Source organism: Athalia rosae, chromosome 1 (genome assembly GCF_917208135.1).
Source record: "Athalia rosae chromosome 1, iyAthRosa1.1, whole genome shotgun sequence".
In the NCBI taxonomy this organism is placed as follows: domain Eukaryota; kingdom Metazoa; phylum Arthropoda; class Insecta; order Hymenoptera; family Athaliidae; genus Athalia; species Athalia rosae.
Genome location: NC_064026.1, coordinates 10482220 through 10499174, shown reverse-complemented (window position 1 = coordinate 10499174; position 16955 = coordinate 10482220). Strand labels below are relative to the sequence as shown.

Genomic DNA, 16955 nt, shown 5'->3' with positions numbered 1-16955 from the left:
GACAGTATATCAAATACAACGAAGTTGCGAATAGGTATAAATTCATAATTCAAAATACAAAGTGACCCGCCTCGCCAGGTTGTTCTGAAGGGCTGTTTTCCGTGACCGCGATATACTCTTTTCTCTTTTCGCGGGGTTGCTTCGGGTGTTTGCTCAAGGAGGCTCAACTGAAAGAGCTACTCGTGTCGGACGCGGTGAAATCCGACTCCACTTTCGAAATGACTTTTTAACATTTTAAAATCGTCGTCTGCTTTCTTTCCCTTTTTTTTCCGTTATTTATTTATTTATTTATTTTTCCGATTCATTCATTCCCTTCCTTTACTTTTTTCTTCTTCCTCATCATTAGTGTTTTTGCTTCAATTTTATCCCCTGGCTCCGAATGGCTCGGACTTTATGGAACCGAAAAATGGTGTGAAAAAAATAAGTGAAAATAAAATAGCGGAAGAAATCCCTCCGGTGATCTCTCTATACCCTTGATACCGATTGGCGGACTTCGGCTATACCACCCGCGTTTTGCACGATGCAACTGATGACGTAACGGAATATATCCGTACAATGGCCTGAATCTAGGTCGAATTTGCAGTGCCACCCACCTTCCTCCCTTCGATGTCCCCAACCCACAACTCCCGTTTTACACCCTTTTTTCCCCCAACCCCTTTAAACTCCATCCAACTTTCCAGGAGGCTAGGGAGCAAGTCTTCCTTCTTTTCTTGAAAACCCCGCACATATCCCGAAGCTATACGTATCAACTACTTCGGAGATCTCACCAGTCACATCGATATACAGTTCGGTCCGATAATAAATTTTCCCACCCCCGGGCGAGCCCTAAAAATGTGTTTTCCCTCTTTCTTGTTCTCTTTCTTTTAACGCTACCGAACGTATCGTCGATAACGGATTACGTTATTTTTCTATTTCTTATCTTACCAGCACTCAACATGCCGTCGTCGCAACGCGTTCAGGCTAATCATCTTTTCGATATTCAAAAAATCATCATGCTGCCTGATTCGAAAATTGCAGAGCAAAAACTGATGTATGAGGAATAGAATTTTAATTCGCCTCATAAATAACGGTGGCGGTAAAGCGGTGTTCGACCGTCGTCTGAAAATCCCAACCATCTTCTTCTTCTTCTCTTCATTCGTTGCGTATTATCGGCTCTGCATCTACGCCTCAGGCAACCATGCAAAGGAAACGTCGAAAAAAGAAACCGGAAATTACTAAAAGTTATGAAACTTTTCCGTATGAAATGATTGTCTTGTGTGGGGAGCTTTTTTGAAACGAATAAGCCATCAAAGAGATTCTCTCTTCGTTTGCTCTTTTTTTAATTCTTCTTATATTTCTCATCAGTTTCCGACGTCTCTCCTTCTTATCAATTAGATTAGTACAATAGTTTTGGTAAATTATATCCGGAACATTGATGTACATTTTACCATGTTATAAGATAATCAAAAAAATCACAGATTTGTAGCACGTAGTTTTGCGAGATTCGTATTAGAAAAAAATTCGTACAATGTAAACGCCAACTAGGGGTTGTCCGCTACCGTGTCGGTTTTTTTCGTACCCCGCAATTCCGCTTGTATCTCGCCCAACGATCTCTGCTTTGTTTCGGGCAGAAAAAAGTACAAGAAACTCCCAGTGAACAGCGTAGCGAGGGCGAACCCCCAAAACGCCGTGTGAATTCCGTAAGCGTCGGCGATCACTTGGTAGAGTTTAGTTACGGTCATGGCGCTTACCGAAGATACCGCCATCGCCCAAATCGAGGCAATCGCCTTGATATTGTACGAAAATATTTCAGATATCACTACGGAAGCGAGGGATCCCAGACCAATCGAATAACTGACCATGTAACCGACCATACTCGTCGACGGAAGCCATGACAAAGAACGAACATCGATTCCACTCGCTTCCAGCTGGAAGTACAAAGCCTCTCCTGAAGATCGAACGGAATATTTGTCAGCAGAGAGTCCAGCGGCAGGTTTTAATATCGCGCGTGTTCTCTGACACGAGAGGAATCATCGAGCACTCGCTCGGGTGATGAGGAAAAAGTTTCTACCTACCCACGAGGAATACGATACTGCCGAAAACGGAGAACAATAAAACAGGTCGGCGTCCGGCGTGGTCCACCGTGAACATGCTCAGAAGACCACCCATTAGTTGCACCAATCCGATGATGATTATAAGAAATCCCACGTCCAAGGTAGATCCTGTTTTCGATAAAATTATCCCAGAGTAAGAGTTAACCGCACCGATTCCGCTCACTTGTTGGCCGATCATCAACACAGTGGCAATCGAGAGAGCCTGTATATACATCGAGGGGATCTGTTGTAGATGAGTAGCGAATCGAAGGGCTAAAATACCTGTGCGCTTTACGAACCTTGCGATTCCCGGGTTCGCTAAGAATATCACTGGTCGTTGTACAAGCGATCTCCCTGTCGAATTCCACCGTTATTTTGATATTTTTCACCTCCTCGGCAACGTCGCTGTTTCCACGTAGCCATTCCAAACTTTTTCTAGCGTCCTCCGGCTCTTTCGTCACTAAAAAGTGGGGTGTTTCCGGCATCCAGAAGAAGGTCAGCACAAAAATTGATGACATTACGATTCCTACGACGGCTAAGTGCGCGCGACTCACCCAAGGGCCGGTTGAGTAAGATATCAACATTCCCAGACTCATCATCGAATGATTCATGAGACCAAATGCACCCCGCACATCATCCTGTGCTATTTCTCCCAGATACATCGGCAGAATCGTACCCGTCATGCCGTTACCTATGCCGGAAAGCATCCTGCGGAAGTCAATCGAAAATATTGTTTTTTTTTTTTTTGGTGTTTCACAACGATCGTCGAATGCCCACGAAATTTATCGGTGTTAATACCTCGCGACGTAGAGCCACAAGTAATTTTGCGCCGACATGATTAAAACCCAGGCAGCGATGCAGGGAAATGCGGTCAAAAGAAGGGCGAACTTTCTACCCCATCTGTTGACGATCGCACCGGCAAAAAATGCACCCGGTATATTCGACACCGCATTTATACTGGCGATCCAAGAACACTGATCCGAAGTCACCGGAAGATCGGAATCATCCGCCAGCAATTTCGGAAGAGACGGCGACGTCCATCCCGTATGAATTCCCCCGGCCAGTACGGAGAGAGTGGCTAAAAACAATCAGGACTACCGTCAATCCTTTCGAATACGGTGTTCAATTTTTACTATCCATGCCTCGTCGATAACTCACCTGTTACGGTGGCGATCACTTGATTCCTAAAGACACTCCATACTCTGAAGTTACACTTTCCCATGATTGTCTCGTCGAACAATCACGTCTATGCCGATTTTTTTTGGCCGTTGGACGTCGGACGTACAGCTTTGCCCGGTGTTTGAAACATTCTGAAAATCCGGAATCTGAAAGATTGACTGACTACGCAGGAAATAAGAAGCATAGATTTTACGACTCGAGTGGATGCTTTGCGGGAGTCGTAGGTCAAAGTCATCGTTTTACATACGGATAACCGGCGCGCGGACAAACCTGCTTTTCCGGGTTTAGCTGACAAAAGATCGACTAATTTCTAATCGTGATTGGAAAAACCGGTTGTTACCGGTGCTGCAGCGAAAACAGGCTGTTATTGCGAATCGAAGTTCATCGTCAAAGATCAGCCGAACAGGTGGTGTAAAATTCAAGTTTGAAATTTTTCTACCGTACAAGTTACAGCTGAACATAAAAATTATAAACTGAAAAACATGTTTATGATCGCAGTGACGAGAGAACATGATGACTACCATAAATTACGCGCAGGTAAAACGGCCGGGAGGTGAAAAATGACTGGCGGGCTGTAACTCATGATTATACGAACGATCAATTGCAAAATTTGCGTAATTCGAATTGATGTCGGAGAGGATAAGTAGCGGTATCGAGTCGGTATTACATATTTTCAAAGTTTGCATTCATCACGGGATGAAACGTACGTCCGACCATCCCGTCGGAGTTTCCTACCGGGGTTTATCGATGAATGAAATTCGGTTTGGGTTCTTGCCGGGGCCACTGCCGTTGCGGTTTTACAGCCATCCCGTTCGAAAGGATTTCCGGTATCGCGAAGCGCTGGTTGCTATGGAATTGAAGCAAACCAGGTTTCCAGCGGGGGGGGGTGGTATTCAACCGTGGCTGAATTCGTTTCGTACACCTCTTGCGTTTCGCGAAGTATATCATCCAGTTTACATTCCATACAACGGGCAACTATTCGCGGACTTCCATATCACCGAACAAAAAAAGAATCCTAAAGAGCCAGGAGTCCTATACCGGAGTCGAATGTAGGACTAATTCAGCTCGGAGGAAAACGAACGGAAATAATATGAATACACTTACACCTGATCGATTAACTTCGTCGATTAATCAGATATTGGAACGCCCGCTATGCCCTGCAATCTTCTCGAGGTTTTGCGCGGTGGAAATCAACGTTGAAAATAAAATCCGAGTACAGAAAGGACTTTTGTTGCACGCGCTTTGATCAAGTATACGATGCGCGGTAGCGTGCGGCTGCGATAGTGTGGAATGGGCAAATTAATTAAACTGACGATCGGTCGCATTATCAATCATGAAAGCGGGAGCCATCCGATCATTTTAACAAAGTTTCGCAAGCAGTTGATTCGGTGAAAGGCGAATACCACACGCGCTTCCGCCCAGGTAAATAATACGCGCTATGAAAATCCTTGCGGTATCACATGCTGCAAGGGATGAAAGCAAATATAGCTTGTTAGCTGCGATGAAGCGGAGCGGTTCCGTTGTACGCGGCGATAAGCCAGTCGCACATTCCAACGATCCGTATACGGGCACCTAACTTCACCCCGTATATATATATGTATACATATTCATAATGTGCTACGTATACCTGCGGGGTATACGCTATACATAGCGTGTTTCATATCTCTGCGGCGATGCCATTTTATACAACGTTACGTACGATGGTAGCTATTCCGCCGATACGTTCGTCGGAGATAAATTCGATCAGGTATATTATTAGTTACGTACGTTGCCTAATATACGGTGAACGCCTCTTGTTTGGCATAGGACTCGTCGTCGCTGATCCGACCGGATATTTTTATACATTGCAACGTCTAGCGATGTTGTTCTGCTTTTTTTACTGTACCGAAGCACACAGGATTTCTGAGATGCGAGGGATAAGTTATAAATACGACTCGTCTTCGAGGAATTTTCCGAAGGCGATGATTGATGTACATGTACAGGAAAAAATAATCAATGAATCTACTCCGTTCGGTGTAGGGTGAATAAAGCCCAAAAGACCCGACGAATTGAAACACCCCCCCGTTTCGAATAAAGCTATACAAAGCTGTCAGGAAGCGTTTTAGAAAGCATGAACGGGATCACCGATTCCGAGCTGACCATTGACCATTCTCAGGACTGAATCTCATTTCCAAAAGTCGTAAGAAAATTATCTGAAGTACACCAGCTGCAGTTTGAATATAATTTAATATCGGCATGGAATTTTTCATCTTTTTCAAGTGACGACGATAGTCTGATGATAATTTTGCTTGTGGCTCAATACGTAGAATTATTCGACCGTTACACTAGACGTTTTTCATGGCACAAAAATCGCATCGTTGCCGCGTGTTTTAAAATTAGCATCGTCCGTTGAGTCGATATCTCATTTTGCTAATCAACACGCTCTCCGCACGGGCACTCCGTTCGCGTTCGTGGGGTATCAAATAAGATCTAACGGCAACCCTTTGTCGCCTAAAAATCTTCGAGTGGGCACCTCGTTCTGGGCGGGGGGGTGTGCTTCAACTGTACCCACATAAGTTGCTGATACCAACACATCGTTCGGCGCGTCGCGACCTTTCGCTTAATGCAAAAACCCGTGTTGAAATCTCCCCGTTATTTCGCAGCGGTAACTACTACGTTCACCACACTGATTTTGATTCGGGTTTCTGGCGAGCTCAGCTATATGATACTAATACGGAGAAAGGGAGAAAAAAAACTACAAGTTTGATGATCGAAAACCTTCTCGTGTTACTCGCGATTTCGAGGGTGGTCTCTTGAACTTGGAACCCTTTTTCCGATGCCCGTATTACCCTGTTAGCGATGTGTTACACATTTCACCCGTTATATCTAATAAATTTTGGCGCGTTTTCGGAGTGTCGGTTTTCAAATTCATCGCTTCCACTTTTCGTGCAGTAATTGTTCGCGTACCGTATCACCACCCAGATGGAAAAAAGAGAGCTATTTGTCGTCGAGAAATTCGTTAAAATAATGACAAGCCGAGTTACTCGTCGCGTCGCAAAGGATAAAAAATGTAATGAGCAGATTCGGTACGACCTACACCTGTCTGAGCGGATAAAATGGCTTTTACGAAGGTCTTAATGGGTGAAAAAGGAGGTAGTAGAACAGCGAACATAGCGACCCCCAAGTTTAACCACGTCTGGTAAAACTTTATTGTTCCGAACTCCAAGTTTCATTCTATTGCAACAAAATAGCTGGTTACAGTCCACCTCTCCGTACGTTCTTGATTAACCAAAACTAATTTCAGAGACCACACGGACACGGGTACCTACCAGCTTACCTTCCACCTGGATATAATCAGGCGGAGAAACGCGAGCTGAGGAATTCAACCCTTAATTTGTTCGTTTCGTATACGTATAGCCACGACGTAACCGTGTGTATGAAGTTATCGACGGAAGAATTTTGTATAAATTCAAAGTAGCGGAAAGTCTGCAGGGGCGGGTTGTATACTCATAGGTATACATGTAGATGTAGTACATACGTAGGTATACGGTGACGATACCGATCTTATAATGAAATTAGTTTAACGTTCCACGTTTCATTCGGCACTCCGAGTCGATTCTCCCAATGGCTATACGTGATCGATTTTCGCTGATCCGAGCATTTTCAACATTGTTTAAATTCAACTAATCGATATCGTGCAAAGTTATTCCGCCTACGTGTACGATAATACTCGATGAAAAAAATGCACTCGCGGTTATTCAGGGAATGCTGTATGTCCGTGGAATGTGAGAATTTTGAGCGCACAAAATTGGACAGAAATTTATGAATTTTATCTGTTTTTTTTTCTCTTCCGCAGAGTTCATTAACATCCACGGCTGTTGTTAGGGCACCGTATTTTTTAAATCTGCAATAAAATACGTAAAAATAGACGAAGAATTTTCAAGCTATCGACTCGCGACACTTGAAAAAAATTCTACGTGATCAGATTTCGGATAACAATGGGTGACAATTATTTATACGAACCAGGTCGTCAGGTGGTTATATTGTTAATTGTACCGCTGCGCAAAATGAAGTTATAAACTTAGTACAGAGTTTGATTGTCGTTGCAAAGCTACTTTATGAGAACAGTATGCTATTGTGCGAGTTAGGTCCGTGGTTGGCACGAACGAACGTTGACAGTAATTTGAAGTTACTTCGTTAGTCGCCGTACCCCGCATCGCCTCTCCTCTTTGTTTTCGAATTTTCACAAACGATTTTCTCATTTTACGATAATAATGATCAAGTCGAGTTGTGTAAGTATATATATAACCCGCATCGTAGCCGTATCGCGTTAATTACTTATTATCACTCGCTTCGTTACCATAATCGACAAAGCGAATTTTCCACACCACAGAAATAGCGAATATAGACGGCAGCTCAAATAATATTCGATAAAGAGACGAAGAGTGAGAAGCAATGAATCGAAATGGGGAAAAATTTCAATGAAGGAAAATCGTTGCAATTAGAAAAATTGTTCGCTCGTACATTTTTTAGAATTTTGCCGATTGTGAATCATAGCGCGTCATCATACCCATTCTTCGCAGTAAACGACCCAGATTTTACGACGGCAGGAGAATCGACCATATAGCAAAGGTACCCCTCCGAATCCCGCTGCTCTCGGAAACATATCCTTTTAGTGCTAATTGCTCTGACGAAAATTTTTACTCTCATTCCATCTGATTCTCCCTTTCCATTTGAAAAAGAACTTGACGACCTTCGAAGTTCGGCTAAACTTTTCTCGCTGAGATGGCGCCTGTCAAAGAGGCCGTATACATACATATACCTATACTGCGCTCATCTAATTTTGTCAAAATTCGAAAAGCTCAATTACTTTTTTTCAAAATTAACTTGTAAATCAATTTCAAACTTTTTTATATTCAATCACGAGCAAAAATTTTTTCCATACCCCGATTCTTCGAAATACTAATTGAAGAAAAAAATAAATAAATAAAATGAGAAACTTGCGTGATCAAAATAATTTTTTCGGTTTCATCAAAGAACCCGATCCATATAGATACAACAAATATTTCTCATCCTCCAACATGATCCCATTCAGGCCATCGCAATCAACGAATACAACTTTACTCGTGTTGTTTGGAAAAATCATGAAATTATTTAAAGTCATTGAGCATCTTTTTTTTTCTTTTTACGATTTATTCGCAGCACACATCCTTCGTACCAGCTTATAACGGCGCGTAGAAAATTCCCAAACAAATTCTAACGGGCCACACGTGCGTAATCCCGAGAACCCAACGAGCATGCAAACCTTATTAACCTCAGACCGAAGCGAACCCTTATTTTATATAGGTAGGATGGAAATATTCTGAAGCGAATATGGTTGGTCGGACTACTGTGTGGAAGCCCTCAAAAATCAATATTTAGCAAACGTGTATAATGTACTCTTTTAACTCGGCGAACGTTTATCCGAAAAAAGCCATCTGTCTTAAACGTGATTGAGAATAATCTTGCCGAGAAGAGAGAGGAAAAAAGAGAGATATGAAAAAAAGAGATGTGCTCGACGTGTTTGAGAATATCATGAGCTCCTGCACCCTCCGAGATGTGGAGCGTGTCTCGTTTCGTACAAAGATTTTATTTGATCATCTATCTGTTTAATTCTCGGAAATAAGAGATCAGAAGGATCACGCGATCACGAATAACGAGGAGATATTCAAAAAGTGAAAATGTTGAGGATTTAAAGTGAAGGGCTTTTGACGAGGTGTGTATTTAGAATTGGGAAAATGAACGGGGTCCGTCCGAGTCCTAAAAAAGTGTGTCGAAATCGAGAAAGCTCCGCGGATGCAGGTTTCTCTGCTTCCCTGTTTCGAAAAGAGTAACCGAATGGGATTCCTGAGAATTTATTGGCTCCCGAAAAACACGTTGACGATATATATATATATATATATATATATATATATATATATATATATATAAGCCTTTTTTCTCCACCCTAACACCAAGGGGTGAAAAGCATCGGGGAGTCAAGCTATACTACTCGGGATAATATCTAAAGGGTGAGACGTTTCAATTCGAAGATTGATAAAACGGGAGATCATTTATTCACCGAAGAAAATCGTTAACTTTTTGATGAGGGTTTTTCATAAAATAATGCAAACGAAGCGATAACGATTTTACGCCAGGGAAATTTCCTCCCGCACCCCCGAAAAGCTCTTCGCGGTAAGTAGGATTAATCTTAATTTCTCACGATGCCCACCGGATGTGAATGAATTATAACGAATTCAATGAATTGGATTCAAACACCGGAAATCGACTTCGTATAACCGAGCTCCAAAAAAATCCGCGTTATCGGTATTAATAGGCACCACCATTAATTGAAGCTAATTGTAATCGTACCCCGATTATCGAGCGGCAATTGAAACTGGTATATCGGCTGATATACAGGCACCTGTAATATTTATTATACACATAATAAATTTCAGTTATCCCACCCCCAAAGGACACATTATCGACTCCCGGATTCGAATGGTTATTCAGAGACGTTCAATAACACCAATAATTGATCAATGATCCAGATGGAAAATTAAAAATTGATTTTTTTTTTTTCATTCGACTAGTCTCGAGTGATCTCCAAGAACCGTCGGATCTAGCCGAAGGTTTATTCGAGTGCTCTGAGGAATCCCTTCGGAATGGGAATTTTGAATAAAATATTTGTCTCCCCAACGTTGTTATATACGTACCCCGCGAATTCTCACCCCATTTTTCAATAGGGTAAACCGTATAGGTACGCTGTATGATAAAGTGAGTAAAGAGGGTAGATAGGAGGAGCACGCGGTCCAGAAAGCGCGCGGACTCTTCGCGTCCGTGTCACTCTTCCCGCTTCTCTTCGCCCTCTAGCTCCCTTTCTCCTTTTATTTCACTCTCTGTCTTCCTCTGCTCTCCCTCTACTTCAGTGGATCAATACAACCACCACCAAACCGCTGTATCCACTAGCCGTGTGCTGTCCTCTCATCTCCGGTTTGCATCCCTTAGGATTTACGGATAAAGAGAAATCTGATGGACCGTTACGATACACTACGAAATGACAAAATGAATATAATAACATACAGTCGTTATATCATCGCGCGTAATCCCTTCTCGCGATTCCTGTAGAGGGATACACCCGCGCCGCGCGGTGGTTCGGACCACTTCGAAAGCACCCGAGGCACCGATGAAAAAATTCAAAAATTGTAAAATCGAATAGAAGATATTCGAAAAACTGAGACAATCGACCCATCCACCGCCAAAATCTCGAATGATTGTACTTTAAACGACCGGTGAATAACAAAAATATAATACCTAACAACGTAAACGATTAAAGGTTGTCGATTATTTTCTCAAACTGAGAACGAAAAATGCTCGATCCAAATTCGTCCGCTCTCACTCGAGCACCTCGTACAAGGACGACTAATTTCCGAACACTCGCAATCAATTGATCGAATGAAATGAAATAGAATAACATCGATACACGGAACTTTTGCAACTGTACACTTTTTTCGCGTCAGTGAAATTTTACGCTTGAATTTACACGTACGATGAAAACGATATGAAATGTAAATGATCAGAGTTTGTTTCAATCGAATTGTGATTGTTTTTATTTTTCATTAGTTTTCATTTCGAGAATAAACAAAAACCAACAAGTACAATTCCCCTATAATTCTTTTATTATTTCACAGTCCTTTGGCCAATGCTTCCGTTACGGGGTGTGGATACATACCTGTACATATGTATAATATACAGGCGTGTGGAAAAAGAGAGAGAGAGCGAGGGAATGGATAAATCGGGAAATATCACTCGCAAGCAGATATCGCATATACGGTTCATCCGAAACGGAGAAAACTTTTCAGATTTATCTTGGCCAGACGCAAAACTTTTAGGATCACTTTAAAAATTTCCTCAACTACTCGAGCAATATTCAAAGATTTATACGCGTTATTTAAGCCCGTAAAAATGCCAAAAATTCCCCCAGTATATGTATATGCACAGGAATTATAAAAATCAATTATTAAAATCGAGCATGGATGAGGAAATTATTTTTATCCCCTTTATATCGTATCCTCATGTGGTAGGTAGCGAAAATTTTATATTTCCTAACTTTAATCCAGCTTCAAAATGCACGCACTGGTAACCGATATGCATATTATATACGTATAAACTCGCAATATTTTCCACGATGAATTTTCCCGAGATTTTTTACGTTATGAACAAAGTTTTCAATATGAGAGATCCGGCGTGCGGATATTGCGAAGTTCGAGAACGTACACGTACGTCGAATGCGAATCTCTTCGCTGAAATTCGATTGCATTTGCGAAAATCTTCGTTTGTTTTTTTTTTTCCTCTTTACCTCTCCCTCATACATATATTAGATGAACGAAAGAATCTCAAATGACGCGTGACAATCAACTATCCGGTGGAATGTATGGTAAAAGGAAGGAGCTGAGAAGGTCATAACAAGGGTAATACGTGTCCGGGTCTAGTTTTGAACTAGGTTGCGATCCCAACGAGGACGACTCATATAATTTGATCGCGATAAAGGTCGTCATGTTCGTCGGAGCGAGATTTAAAAAATATTCCGCACACCGCGACGACACCAGGGCACGTTAACTGATTCGTTATACATTCCGTACGATAACTTTTTACGATAATGCCGCGGAGACTGCGGTTCGTATATTCCGTTCAAAAGGATGGTTGAAAGCACGCGCTGCTCTAGGAAAATAGAGAAGGAAGAGAAAGAGGCTGCAAAGAAAAAATTGAAGAAGAGGATGAGGATGGAGACGATGAAGAGGGCGAAAGAGGCTGCAGGTGGGCGGCGCACCTCGTAGTTTGCATCGCGTCAGCGCACGGTCGTCATATCGCGTTTTTCTACCCGGGAGATAATAATAGTAGCGCTTCAAGAAGTGGCAGAGTGAGGACCGTCGCGTTTCTTCTATCGTACGAAGAAAATTACACGCATTTCTCGAGCATATTTCTCATTCTCTGCAACGACATCATTTTCACTAATTAATTACCGCATACTCGATCGCCCGCATTGTCTGCTTCCATAATGATCTCTTCAATTACGTTCGTGTACCTCGCATTTTCCATCGCTTTTTCGATAAACTAATGAAAAATCAAATGAAACTAATTACGGGGTACAGGTATAATGGACAGCTCCGCGGCTGCGTACATGTTCCATTCATATACATGCGCGTATACATAAATGCGCGATAATTACGCCCCGTAAACTATCCCCTGCAATGTTAATTAAAGTTATATAGTCGATTGAAACGCTCGCGTAAGTTATACGCCAATGGAGGACTGCTAAAATCCACGATATAGTTGTATCCCTCGATCCCCGTGGTTTTCCATTTACCTACCTCGGTTGAATTACGAATGCAAATCTCCGTTAGAAGCATTAATTCACCCCGATAGAAATGCTGAGCGGAATGTTGTACGATTTCATTACGCGCGATACACACAAATCATAGAATACATTCGAAATTTCTCATTTCATTTAACCGGACGTTCAAATTTTCAGGCGCACCTATTTCACCCGGATTGTGTGTACGTGTTGCGCAAATTAACGAGGTGCGGATACCATTTTTCGATATGAATTGTCGCACCTAAAATCAGATCTCGTCTAATTAAAAAAGCAGCGATATCCAAAAGTAAAAATACTCGCCAGCCGAGGCCCCGTGAATGAGGAACGCCTTGAATAAATTTTTGTATAACGTCCGCAACTTTTGCTACTCAGCAACAATTGGAAAACGACGGAGCTCGATATTAACGTCAAAGATATACCGAACTTACCACCCTAATGTACGACCTGTTCGTATGCGCAAAGTTCCCATCAAATAATCCCTGAAACGATTCATGGTATGGTTTTCGAGAGGTGGATTTCCGAGCTGCGGAGCGTTATTAAAGAAGTTTCGCATCAGCGGAGCATGCACATCGATCCAAGTGTAATGTTTCCGAAACTAGTCTAATTTTCAGTTCGCATTTAAAGCCGATAGTTTTCAAACTTTGGCTCACCTACTTATCGGAAGGTTCGGAGTTTTCAACATCGTAGAAAGTTCACGCGAACACAAGCGGGGGCACAAAATCGATTGAATTCTCCAATCGAATCGCGAACTGAGCCGGGGTGAAACATTTTTTCGAATTTCATTAAACCAACGTCACGATGAAGAGTCGCGACCGAGGCAAGTTTGAAATCTCCGATTATCAGAGATTTCGAATTCCAATGGATCTCAGCGCCCTCCGTAGAAAATCGAGGAGCCGCAAGTAAATAGTTAATGATACGTCATTCGTTATTCATCTGCGGCCGTTTAGAGGGCCACGTGGGGCGGGCGCGAGCCGACAATAGGATTCTCTGTATAAATCGGATTGATAGGGGTCGTATTATAGATCCCCGCAGATGTTATCGTGCTCTGAAGATCTCGAGAATCAGCTCTGAAGGGAATAGCTTGAGCTCCCCCGAAGCCTTTCTCTTTGGATATTCGTTGTATAGATATAATACATTTTACCCATTTCTTTTTTCACCCCCCCCCCGAAGCGTTTTTCCCTGTCTTTTACCCCGTGATCTTCCTTTTTTCTTTTCATTTGGAATTAAAGAGAAGCCTGATAAACAGGGTGCGTCTTCTGCACCCTTCCTTTTAATCTGATCCGCTCATTTTTAACCCTTTTCTTTTTACATCCTGCGTTTGTGATCGCCTCGGGCGAAAATTAAATTTCATTATACGTGAGAAGCGTAGGTCCGAGTGCTGTAGATTCGCGCGAAATTTTCAACAGAGATATTATTTACACACCTTTGTGCAAATAATTTATGGATTGGCGAAAAATTTCACTAAATTATACCGATTGATCGAGCATCAACGCCCACCGTGTTAATAAGTTCGTATATTAGGTCCGGTGCTTTCCGCACAACGATGGGAAAATATTTGTCTTTCAGTCTCACCCTGACCTACGTCTATAACTCACTTGAGAAACGTTACAAACGTTCGCAAAGCACGCAGCGATCACCGAAGTATAGAGTTCGGTGCCACCGACGAGTCTGAATATTACCTTCGACCATACTTCGAAGCTTCTGAGTGAGCTTTTCAGTGTAACACTGAGGCACGAAATTAGGAGCAGACGTGAGCGAAACCCAAATGAGAAATTCTCCGCGCCTATACCCATGCAGAGGTGTACGATTCGTCGGTATTTAGGTACTGAATTTTGACGAGTGATTTATTATTTTCGAAACGAAAGTTGTACGAACTTAGGCAACGGTCATGGGCGTATTTTTTAGTTTCTTCATGTTTCGGGTTGCTAAAAAAAAAAATGGAATTTTTTTAAACATTTTCGGTACACACGCGAGCCAAGATTCGATTCCGAGTTATTTTTCGCTATTTGGTATATACCTATATTGTATTTTTATATTTAAAAATTGGACACCTTGTACGCTGCGTTATAAAATATATTATATACGAAATGCGATTATACGAAAGGACATCACGATATGATATCGCCTGATATATACACCCGAAGCGAGGGTAATAATGCGTAATAATTCAGAGATTGATTCGAAATACCCATATACATACATACATATATACGTGCATACCCTATAGATAAGCCCCGGCAGCGGTTTACGGCGAAATAAAATCACCCAAAGACCATAAAACATGTGTAAGTACCCATCAGATATACGAGTGTATAGGTAGACGTGTAACGTACGTGAGTTGTCCGTCAGACATTTTTTCACACATCCATGTAAAAATGAACGAAAAAAATATACATATCCAACTTACAGATATGATATAACTTGTACCATTTATATGGTGGCGAATATGGTGACGTAAAATTACGTATATAGGTGCAAATGAATGAAATAGTAGTATATTTCATAATTTCGCACCTAATTCCGTTTCGTCTACTGCGAACAGCTGTGCTATTATGGCAATTATGTTTCGAGGTGATAAATTTGTGAAACGATATTTTTTTCAGCGTGAAAATAATTTCTACGCAACGTGCACGTGGAAATTGTTTACCGTGTACCGATAAAACTAGTTTCGATTCGAGAATAAATGAATTTTTCATGGTTTTTTAAATACGTTAAGGATTTCTGTCGCGGTAATACATTTTTCAGCTGTCACATAACGAGAATACATATTCGATTCTTCGACAAGAATTATATTATTTCATTCTTAATCCACGTGCTCCATTGCTAAATGTAAATCCAATTAAGCTCGGATCAACAATTACGTGGTTATTCTCGAAATCTGATGTTCAATCGCGATTCAATTAGCGATGTAAGTGGGGCAGGAGAGCCAACTTCTTTTGAGCTTTTTTTCTTCAACATTGCTTCTTATTCGCGTCATTTAATTGACAATTCATGAATTATCAAAAATTTTCAATCGATGGCTTGAGAAAAAGTTATCGGTAACTCGGAGATTGATCATCGATTCTTCGTTGAAAGAATTCCGAGAGCTTGTAGCAGATTATCTCAGTCGACTTTATTGGCGATAAATACGTATTACCTAACAGGTGATAAGGGCGCAGCTGCTGCCTCATTTATTGTTCGCTAGATCACTGTTTGGCCCAGATTGATTTATTCCAACAGCTACAAACACGCTCCACGCATTACATGTATTCTAGTCGAGCTTTTCTATCAGTCGATCGTTTTGCACACGCGCATGCCTTTTGTCTCGCGTGTCTGCGTCCACTTGACGTAACGGTTAAAGGTGAAATGGGCGAGAAGGCACACTAGTTCGTGAAAAATTTCATTTTCATTCGCGTTCCCCATTAAAATGAAGTTTGCGAAAAGAGGAAAAGAAATTTAAACTACACGTAAAATTCAATTGAGTCCCTCTGTGCCCCTACTTTTCGTCAGAAATCGTCTCCCTCCTGCAGGTCGCTATCTCGATTGTATATATGTTGCCTTCGCTACGTAGTCTTCATCATCCTCGACATCGTTATTAATATTATTATTATTGTCATCATCGTTATCGTACATTTTTCTCCCCGCAGACCGCGTCTGTCGAGCGGTGTGAATTATTATACGTAAGCATTTCTTCTTCTCTCACGGTGTCAAGGACAGTTAAATAGCGTGGGATCGCGATGGTGGAGACAACATTATGCGATAACAATCATCGGGTCTGTTATTATCCGCCGCTGTTTCTTACCGCTACGATATTTTACTTCGCGGGTTTTTTTTTTTTTTTTTTTTCATACAGCGGGATCATCAGGACGAAATTATTTTGCATCAAATAACGAAGACAGAATAATTTCACCCCTTGATCTGTACTTGATCTGAAGAATTTTCACCTTTCGCGGGACTCTCCAGTTTTTTCGAAATCACCCTTTGTGTGATCCATACAGATACAGAGGTGTGGAATATCTCACCCTATAATACGCTACTCGCCCGTATATGACAAACGAAACTAGGTCCCTGCCGCGCGCACGTCACTCTGCAGGACGATCGATCGATTATATTCGTATTACATAGGTGTTATATGGGATGGTTATTATGTACGTAATGGTACGTATACAATGTGCGGATGGAAACCCCTATCACGTTACCAGTCGAATTACAGTCGCCGATTTCGGCGATTATTACACCAGAGACCATCTCGTCCGGCCCATCTGTACAGGCGAGCTGTGGGTTGATTTTTTTCTACTTTTTTTTTTTGTTTTTCTTCTTCTTCTTCGCGTGTCTGTGTAGACGGGTCCCGA

General features: G+C 41.8%; 2 protein-coding genes across 7 annotated transcripts in view; one reads left to right on the top strand and one right to left on the bottom strand.

The window, feature by feature from the left end:
- Window positions 1–16955, top strand: part of LOC105683642 — a 91771-nt gene that overhangs the window by 12987 nt on the left and 61829 nt on the right. The gene's annotated exons all lie outside the window — the stretch shown is intronic.
- Window positions 1296–7396, bottom strand: LOC105683640 (facilitated trehalose transporter Tret1-like). Of its 3 annotated transcripts, none has more exons than XM_048651482.1 (6): window positions 7254–7396; window positions 3231–3382; window positions 2871–3150; window positions 2372–2780; window positions 2055–2295; window positions 1296–1927 (listed from the first exon to the last, which is right to left on the bottom strand). In XM_048651482.1, the coding sequence occupies exons 2-6, from the start codon at window positions 3292–3294 to the stop codon at window positions 1521–1523; spliced, it is 1401 nt and encodes a 466-aa protein (XP_048507439.1). In that variant the 5' UTR covers window positions 3295–3382; window positions 7254–7396; the 3' UTR covers window positions 1296–1520. The 3 variants fall into 3 exon arrangements, with proteins under 3 accessions (XP_048507439.1, XP_048507437.1, XP_012251810.2); XM_048651480.1 differs by lacking the exon at window positions 7254–7396 and adding an exon at window positions 3987–6514; XM_012396387.3 differs by lacking the exon at window positions 7254–7396 and having other exon boundaries at window positions 3231–6514.